This window comes from Glycine soja, chromosome 6 (genome assembly GCF_004193775.1).
Source record: "Glycine soja cultivar W05 chromosome 6, ASM419377v2, whole genome shotgun sequence".
NCBI lineage: Eukaryota > Viridiplantae > Streptophyta > Magnoliopsida > Fabales > Fabaceae > Glycine > Glycine soja.
The window spans coordinates 26,150,196-26,160,703 of record NC_041007.1 but is presented as its reverse complement, the minus strand read 5'-3'; the positions used below and the strand labels follow the sequence as shown (position 1 = coordinate 26,160,703).

The 10,508-nt window shown below is 33.4% G+C and overlaps 1 protein-coding gene across 1 annotated transcript; it reads right to left on the bottom strand.

Annotated features, from left to right (window-relative positions):
• Positions 1-408: 408 nt before the first annotated feature.
• LOC114416739 (ethylene-responsive transcription factor WIN1-like) lies at positions 409-3,088 on the bottom strand. Its single transcript, XM_028381726.1, has 2 exons — positions 2,952-3,088; positions 409-1,620 (listed from the first exon to the last, which is right to left on the bottom strand). Exons 1-2 carry the CDS (start codon positions 3,029-3,031, stop codon positions 1,041-1,043), a joined length of 660 nt encoding a protein of 219 aa, XP_028237527.1. The 5' UTR covers positions 3,032-3,088; the 3' UTR covers positions 409-1,040.
• Between the last annotated feature and the right edge of the window lie 7,420 nt (positions 3,089-10,508).

The window sequence follows — 10,508 nt, the reverse complement described above, 5'->3', positions numbered from 1 at the left end:
TCACACATAACTCATTTTCAAGAATCTATTACATATGAATGAATAATTTGTTTTAAGCGACTGCGATTCAACCAATTACCACTTATTGGTAGAATTAGTAATCCAGACCATCTTCACCACTAATAATATTGAGAAAAATAAAAATTAATTAAGATATCTTATAATTTTAATTCAAACCATGTTTCTGATCTATTGATCGATCTCTAGTTAACTATTTTCACTTTCAAATTACATTGTCATATGAAAATTTGAATAACAGGATTAGATCAAATCTCCTCCACCACTTGACTTGCATGAGGACTATTAATTAACCCTAATTGGGTCAACCTACCGTTTGGGTTATTTATATATACAGTACATCTTAATTTACATATAATGTAAAAATAGTGGCCCGGTAACGCAAATTGATCATATCAAATATCAGAGAATTTATTATATAATAGTTTAAATGTAAGGTTATTCGTACACACCTTGATTTTCTATACTTTTCTTTTTACACATCTCTTTTAAGGAAAAGGAGAAGACAAACAAAAAGTCACTTTCCTTTCCATGATTACATCCTCTCTTTTTATCCTATAAAAGAGAGTGTAAAATTGAAGTACATAAATCGAGTGTAACAAGACTAAAACCACAAAGCAAGAAGAAAAGACCATAAGTCATACTGTTTCTACTTATTACGCAACCTAGCATAGCATGCCCTTCTTAGGTGAGCACTAACTCATGAAAAAACCGCATGATATAAGTGAGAGAAATGCTAACAATATTATCTCTAACATTCTTTTTCTAACACGTTTTTGTTTTGTTATCGGCTAAAATTTACTAAATATTACAAATTTTAATAAATTTCACTTCAGTCAACAAGTCTTTCCCAGGTTTAAAAGTGAAACCTATTAAAATTTATGATTTTTAATAAAATTGAGCCAATAATAATAATAATAATAATAATAAAGTGTTAGAATGAGAATGTTACTTGCATACATTCTCTATAGAGATCCTTAAAGAAAATGAATAAAATTAACCTTCTTCAAATACCCTTCCCCTTAATATAAGTTGTTGAAAGAAGGGCTAGTGATGGGGCAGTTCCTGCCGAGGAGTTCTTCTATCATTTGTAGCGCAATTCTCTCTTCCTCGTCCATCTCTGTCCTTAGAAGCTCCTGTCTCACCACTTGCGGGGCAGGATCGCACTTAGAGAACGAAGAGGGATTATTAGAACAAGAACCATCTCCAGTACCTCCTTCGTTGGCACCACCCTTCTTTCCGAGGGGAGGAACCATCATGACCCAGTTGGAGTCGGAATGCTGGCCGGCGCGCTTCTGCCACACTCCGATGTGGGAATTCTCGGGGTCGAGCCTCAGGCAGGTCATGGAAGGGGACGGAAGCTTCCCGCACTTTCTGAGCTTGGCGTGAAGAATCTCTTCCAGTTCCTTCGAGGTGGTCATGGACGACGATGGGGTTTCGTGATCGGTTGGTGTTAGCGTTGTCTTTGGGTCACCCTCTGGGGTTTGGACTATTGGGAAGTTGGTTTTTGCGTTTCGCCCGCTCATCAATATCGCAGCTTGGTCGTAGGCTCGTGCTGCTTCTTCTGCAGTTTCGAACGTGCCTAGCCACACCCTCCTCTTGCTGTTTCATGCAGCGAGTGAAATATTATTCAAGTTGAAAATATTGGAATAAACTATTACCTTAATCCGAGAGACAAAGAGTGCTATTTACTTTATGGTCCATTCGTTTGCACTTAAAAAGAGAAAAAAGTGAATGAAATTAACGGTAAGATGAGCTAGAAATCACACTTTTATAACTGTATTTTAATTCAAAATTTTTATCTAGCTCGATTTATTTTCAATTTCATTTGACTCTATGAAATGGACACTAATGTATTTAGTTTTGAAAAAACTCTTATACATAAGCCCTTATCAACACTTCTATTTATATTTTAATTTGTTTCAAATTTTTGTGGCTTTAATTTTTCAACTTTAGTACAAAATCTTAATTTTAATTAATCACGCAAATTAGTTTCTACTTTCTTATTTAAACCTGTATGGTAACCGTGGAAGTTGGTGCCGATAAGGTGGTAGTATGAGGATGATAAATATAGTGATGTTGGCAGTGAAAATGATGATATAATCATGATAGTGATAATTATAATAGTCTAATAAGGGTGACAAGAATAATAATAATAATCTTGAAAATAACAATTGTTATAGATCTTTCAAAAAAAAAAAAACAACAAATGACTTGTCTTTGAAATAATAAAACTAGAAGTCTAGAACTACCTTTTTTGTTTAAAATTGTGTTTAAATGTTTTGAAATTAAATTAAAAATCAACATTCACTACCATTTTTTTGCCGAATAAGCTTTATTTAAAAAAATTCTAACTTACTATTTGGTTTTATTAAAAGAAAACATTATATAATTTATTTTTTTCACTACATTTTTACATTATATATCTATGAATAAGGAGAATATTGATATTTTATAAGAGAGAAATGTTAGCTTCTCACTCTTTTGTAAAATTAGAATATACTCTTTGAAAAATTAGCGTCTCTAGTATATACTTTTTCTTTAAAAAAAAAAAGTACCGACAAAATCAGAATTTTGTAAAATTAAGACCGTGAATGGTAAGTACAATACCAAAGACTAAAGTAGTCAAGTGGGAATTTACTTAGAAAATCAATGACAGTGAAAAGAATAAAAAAAATGTTAATTTGTAAACGCTGGTAAGAAAGACAATTATTAAAAGATAGTAGTATAGCTACTAAACATATATTCAGATTACATGATGGTGTTTGTTGTGTACACTAAAACACGAGATAAACACATCAGAATATGACAATCAAGATATTTAACTTGGTTGAAGAAAGTATGTATAAATATTGTAAATCTCATGATTCTGTATTAAATTTATACGGATAAAAAAAAACATGAAAAAAAAAAGGTTTGGAAGAGCTTATTACAGAAGTGGGTGGCGAATTTCTGATACCCATGAACCCCAATGGCGCTGTCTGACACCTCTGAACTTCCTTGTTTGCACCATACTGAGAGAGAGAATACGGTGGAAAGTGATTTTGAATTCAGTGTTGACAGGTACAAAAGTATGATGCCAAAAATATATAATGGGAGAAAAACAAGAGGAGGCAGGTGAGTTTAATCAAAAGAGTTGGGACCATCTAAAAGGCTTTTTCTCTTCCTACATTCAAAACATGGTCTCACCTAAATCCTCTCCTTCAAAAAGTAATTAACCCTTCAATAAATGCTGGTGTTTGAATTCCTGTGCAGTCACACCGGAATCCAATTCCCTTCCTAGCTAGCTACCATGTCATGTTCTCTAATGTTTGGTCTAACTATGTTGACACGTTTGAATTACTCAATTCCTTGTCAAACAAGCAAAATTACATATATTTGTTTTAAAAATTCAGACTTGATTAAAACAAAGTTCAAATTAGTAGAATATCAAACATTTTCGAACATCTTCCACCTGAGCGCATGGATAACTATTATAATATTGTTCTAATTTAATAATATATATATATATATATATATATATATATATATATATATTTCAAATCATGAATATATAATTATATTAAATATTCAAAATACAACTTAATTTATTGTTTATATATAACAATATTTTTTTATTCGAATAAAATATTACCGTTAAATTGATTGATCCTTAAGCACTAAAGGCAAAGCCTGCACCCCATGAAATCATACATACTACTCCTTATCTGTTTTTTAAATTTTTGTATAACAATTTTTTACTTTTATGGTGCTTTCTCTTTACCTTACAAAATACTGAATACTACAGTTTTTAATTTGTTATAATTTTTCGTCCCCTTCTATGTTATTCTGGTACGGCCCCTGCATCTAGTCCATACCTAAAAACATTTTCGAACTTCTATTAGAAAGTTTAATTATTTTTTTGTTAATTAGTAAACAAAAGTCATACCACTCCACATATACATGTAACATTTATAATTAAGGAATATGAGTTTATTATGATGTAGATCAATTTGTAAAAGCAGGAGGCCATGCTACCACATGGTAAATATGTACTGAACCTGTTCCGTTCCGTTATGATCTGATATGACCATATAATTCCTCTCAGGCACAAGAAATTAACCATGACAAACTAGCTAATCCTCTAATTTACTAGCCAAACACTAGGGATAAAGCGTTACTATCTATAATTTATATCCTTGCAAGTTCAATTTGTTGGGGACCAGTTTGCACATGTAATATAATACATGGAAGAGAAGGATTGATGATGAAGTTGACGATCAGTCGGATTCTATTATTTGCCATTATTATGTACTAACTTCGAATAATTACACGATGGTTAACTTGTTGTAAAGGGCTAAATTCAAAAGTGGTTGGTGAAGATAATTAAATTACAGTTTAAGATCCACATCTATATATACATACTCCTATATGAGAGTCATAAAGCGCTGCTTTAATTTTTATTTAAGTAATTTAACTATAAAATGTCGGCAAAGTTTTCTCTCTAATTAACGGAAATTATATGTATCCAATATTCGGATTAGTAAGTTTATGATTATTTTAAATATTAAGGATTTTAAAAAAAAAACTAAGTATAGTTTTTAATAAAAAATATTTTTTTATTCTTATATATAATAAAATAATATATGTTTAATTATGTTTTTGTCCTTTAGATTTGGAAATTTTTCTTTTTTAGTTTCTCAAAGTAAAATTTGCACATATATATATATATATATATATATATATATATATATATATATATATATATATATTGTCTTTTAAATTTGTGAAATACTTTTTGGTTTCCTACTAACTGATTTTTTGTGATTTGGATGTACAATTTGTAACAATTTTTTATATAAAAGGGATTTACAAAAATATTTTGTGAATTTAAGGACTAAAAAATATAAATTTAAATTTAAATGACTAAAAAAATAGGCTCTTAAATTTGAAGAAATAAAAACATATTTAATCCAAAGATATAATTTTAATCTTTTAAAGTTTATAACTTTTATAATTCAATCTCTCAAAATTGATAAAATTTTATAAAATAATATACTCTACTATAATATACAACAGGAACAAAAATATATTAAAAGAGGGGTTAGAGATCGAGAGAAAGACAGTGTGTGTGATGAACTAAAGTAAACGTGGAGGAACTGAAATCGTGAACAGAGAGAGTTGCAATTAAAATTATGGATATCACTAATGAGTGACAAGTGGCGAACTTGGTAAGGTAAGGAACAATGAGTGTCAACTTCGGTTGCATTGGATGCCAATCGACATCTTACCAAATGAATAAAGGAAAATTTGTATTTTATATGTTGTACATGCTTCAATTCCATTTATGAATGAACGTGAATTTGGTAGTTAATTAAGTTTTCATCACTAATTTAGACACATAATTAAGATGTGTAAATTTTTACATTTATATATAGGATCTCTTTTTTTATTTGTAGAAATTGAATCAAAGACATTATTAAGGGATTTACAATACGTAGGTATCCTGCTTAATCAATTATATTGTCCAGAGTCCATAAAATACACATGTCATGTTACATGGCGCTCCGAGACACACGTCAACCTTCCATGTCAATCCTGGTGCAGGAGCACGGACGCCCTGTCCTTAGCAGTTGAGCTCTCAACGAACAGGTTATCTTTAATCATTTAATTATTCAAATATATTATCATCTCATTATTTCTTGATAGATAATCAATTATCTATAAAGCTACACATTATCTATAACAATTACCCATTAGCTTTTATCTCTAAGCTGCATGTTATCTTTAATAATATCTATATGTCATCTTTATCTACTAGCTATTATCTACAAGCCGGTAATTATCTGCAAGGGTTGTTACGTAATCATAATAGTCCCTGTCAACAAGGACCCACAACTCCCTCTCCATACTATAAGTAGTAGGTTCCCTCGTACTCCCTTGACACACATACACACATGCTCACGCCTACTCACATATGCATATACATACTCATTCATACTCTCCTAACTCATGTACTTACCCTGCAGCCTCTCCTTTTTCAACCATGGTTAGCACTCAGTCTAGCCTTAGATGCGAGACGCCTTTCGAAGGCTCTTGTAGAAGCAAAGCTTCATGGTGAATCAAGAGTGATTCAAAGATGTTTTGATGATAACAAAGATGATAACAAAAGATGATGACAAAGGTGATGACAAAAAGCTCAAAGGTCAATCAAAGAATGAGTTCAAGATGTTCAAGATAGAATAAAAAACATTTCAAGATTCAAGAGGAAAGTTGAATTCAAGAATCAAGAATCAAGATTCAAGAGATCAAGGTTCAAGACTCATGATTCAAGAATCAAGAAAAGGCTATTCAAGAATAAAGAAAAAGCTTAATCAAGATAAGTATGAAAAGGTTTTTTCAAAAACTGAGTAGCACATGGATTTTTCTCAAAACATGTTTACCAAAGAGGTTTTACTCTCTGGTAATCGATTACCAGATTATTGTAATCGATTACCAGTAGCAAAATGGATTTGAAAAAGTTTTTAAACTGAATTTACAACGTTCCAATTAATTTCAAAAAGCTGTAATCGATTATAATGTTTTGGTAATCGATTACCAGTGCCTTTGAACGTTGAAATTCAAATTCAAATATGAAGAGTCACATCCATTCACATAAAAGCCTTGTGTAATCGATTACACTGATTTGGTAATCGATTACCAGTGACTGTTTCTGAAAAAATCAAAAGATGTAACTCTTCAAAAGGTTTTTGACTTTTTCAAATTGGTTTTAAGTTTTTCTAAAAGCTACAACTCTTCTAAATGGTTGTCTTGACCAAACATGAAGAGTCTATAAAAGCAAGGCTTTGGTTTGCATTTCAACAATCTTGAATACTTTTTCAATCAATCTCATACAATCCTTTGCAAGCCTTGAATCTCTTTGAACTTCTTCTTCTTCTTTGTACCAAAAGCTTTCTGAAGTTTTTTGGTTTTCCAAACCTTGAAAACTTGTGCTATTCATCTTTTCATCTCTTCTCCCTTTGCCAAAAAGAATTTGCCAAGGACTAGCCGCCTGAATTCTTTTTGTGTCTCTCTTCTCCCTTTTCCAAAAGACCGAAGGACTAATCGCCTGAATTCTTTTGTGTCTCCCTTCTCCCTTGTCAAAGAATTCAAAACGACATAGTCTGAGAATTCTTTTGATTCTTCCCATTCCCTTATACAAAAGTGTTCAAAGGACTAACCGCTTGAGAATTCTTTTGTATCCCCATTCACAAAGTATCAAAGGTTTAACAGCCTGAGATCTTTGTCTTAACACATTGGAGGGTACATCCTTTGTGGTACAAGTAGAGGGTACATCTACTTGGATTTGACTGAGAACAAGAGAGGGTACATCTCTTGTGGATCAGTTCTAGTGGAGGGTACATCCACTAGGGTTTCAAAGAGAACAAGGGAGGGTACATCCCTTGTGGATCTTTGCTTGTAAAAGGATTTTTACAAGGTTGAAAGAAATCTCAAGGACCGCAGGTTGCTTGGGGACTGGATGTAGGCACGGCTTGTTGTCGAACCAGCATAAAAACTCTTGTGTGTTTGTTTCCTTCTTCCCTACTCTTTTACTTTCCGCTGTGCATTTAATTTCCGCTTTTACTTTCTGTTAAGTTTCTCTTCTACTCCATATTCTCTTAACAACATAAGTAAAAGCCTTAGAAGAGTAATTTTTTAATTAGTAAAGGTTTAGGAATAATTAATTCAACCCCCCCCCCCCCATTCTTAATTATTCTGAGGCCACTTGATCCAACAGCTCTAATCCTCCCCCAGGAACTATGACGGATATTGATACTTTCCAACAACCCCAAAACTACATTGCGGAGATGGAGCGATGCCATGAGGAAGAGCTCAAAAAGCTAAAGGCTAACCGGGATCAGCTGCAAGCTCACTTTAGGTGCCCCCAGGGCGAGGAACACTCCATTCACACATTGCTTGAGCTTTCAAAACTATCATGACATATAGAGGAAAAACAAGGATTTAAAATCACAAAATGTCAAGAGACTTTTATTTTCAAAACAATTACCCATTACTTGAACATATCCTATAATTCAAAGAAAAACATGCAAAGTTGTACATGCAAACAGAATTGACCTAAAATATTAAACTAGATACCCAACAAAACTAACAAAATTAACAAATTTAACACAACTAACAAAATTAACAAAACTAGCAAAACCAAAACCAAAGAACACTCCCCCCATACTTAAACAACACATTGTCCTCAATGTAGCACAATTAAAAGATTAAGAGCAAGTAAACCATCAAATAGAATCGGACAAATGTAATAAAAGTAAAGAAGGAGATAGGAAAAGAAAAACTGCCTAAGTCATGGTGGAGGAAGAGTAAGGTGGAGTAAGGAAGTCTCTTCCACCACTACGTCCACTAAAGAAGGGTTTGTGAGGAATGAATTAAGTCGGTGTCCATTGACCTTGAAGCTCTTGTTTGTGGAGTCGCTTTTGATCTCAACTGTACCATAAGGAAAAACATTAGTAACAACAAAAGGACCAATCCACTTAGACCTGAACTTACCACTCATGAGTTCAAGCCTAGAATTATACAATAACACTTTTTGCCGAACCATGAAGTCCTTCTTAATTATCATGCTATCATGGAACTTCTTGGTCTTTTCTTTGTAGAACTTGGCATTCTCATACGCTTCTAGGCAGATCTCATCTAACTCACTCAGTTGCAACTTTCTTTCCTCACCAGCTTGATCCATAGAGAAGTTGCAGGTCTTCACTGCCCAGTATGCTTTGTGCTCAATCTCCATTGGAAGATGACATGCAATTCTGATCGAGTAGAAGAAGAAGCAAGAACGAAATTGTAATTAGAAGCAGAAAACGGAAAATTGCATTAAGAACGAAAATAGTAGCCTTAGAACAGAAAAATGTAGAAACATAAAACAAAAGCTCTGAATAATAAAATAGCATAACAGAAAAAAATGGCCTTGCACGAATACCAAGGCTGCTATTTAAAAAGAGTCACTCAAAGTCACTGGGCCCTATTACAATACTCTGGCCCAAAACGAAATAAACACTAAACAACATAAAATAAAATTGCGAAATTTCCTAATTAGAAATTAACTAAGGTAAGCACTGCTTTATTTGCCCTCTTCAAATCCATAACCAAAATCCGGATTAAGCCCAATGTTTCATTAATTCCTGAAATTAGATTAAAAACATCAAATTAGCTAAATGAGCCCAAATAATAAAACTGCCTGATTAATTGACAATTAAGACCAATCAGTAATTAAAATGGTGCAAAAAGGGTTTAGAAAATAGAAGAAAATGATGGCACATCAATTTCCAAAGACAACCCGATAAGGAGACATTCCTATGGGTGCTTTGTAGGCAGTCCTATGTGCCCAAAGAGCATCATCAAGCCTGGTACTCCAATCTTTCCCGCTTGGCTGCACAATCTTCTCTAAAATTCTCTTGATCTCCCTGTTAGAAATTTCTGCCTGTCCATTGGTTTGGGGTGGTATGGTGTGGATACCCTGTGTACAACCCCGTACTTTTTAAGCAAGGCATGCACTGATTTGTTGCAAAAATGGGTTCCTTGATCACTAACGATTGTTTTAGGTACTCCAAACCTGCAAAACAGATTAGATATGACAAAATCTGCAACAACCTTAGCATCATTAGTTCTAGTGGGCTTAGCTTCCATCCATTTTGAAACATAATCAACTGCAAGGAGAATGTAAACATAACCAAAAGAGACAGGAAAAGGGCCCATGAAATCTATGTCCCAGACATCAAACACCTCACCAAATAGCATAGGTTGCTGAGGCATTTGTTGTCGCCATGTAAGTGCACTTCTTGCTCTCTGACACTGCTCACAAATGCTACAAATCTTCCACGCATCTTTAAAGATGGTGGGCCAATAAAAGCCACAGTCAAGCACCTTGCGAGCTATCCTTTGAACACCCAGATGACCTCCCGGTGCGGAAGAATGACAAAACTGCAGGACTGAGTCAGTCTCATGATCTGGAATGCATCGTCTAATGACCTGATCATTGCATAATTTCCACAAGTAGGGGTCATCCCAAATAAAATGCTTAGCATCACTTTTAATTTTATCTTTTTGAGCCTTAGATTCTAAGGGAGGAAAAACAGAAGCAACTAAATAATTGACAATGTTAGCAAACCAGGGAGTAGAAAGAGAATAAAAAATACTATACAATATATATAAATGATCATCCGGGAAATCATCTCGAATGGGTGAGTCCTCATTAAACACATGTTCGATCTGACTCAAATGATCAACAACTAAATTTTGTGCTCCGCTTCTATCACGGATCTCCAGGTCAAACTCTTGGAGCCAGAGCATCCATCGGATCAACCTAGGCTTTGAATCAGCCTTCTTCAACAAGTACTTTAAAGCTGCATGGTCAGTATAAACAATAATACGAGTACCAAGGAAATAAGAACGAAATTTTTCAAGAGCAAAAACTATAGCTAGTAGCTCTTTCTCAGTAGTAGTATAAT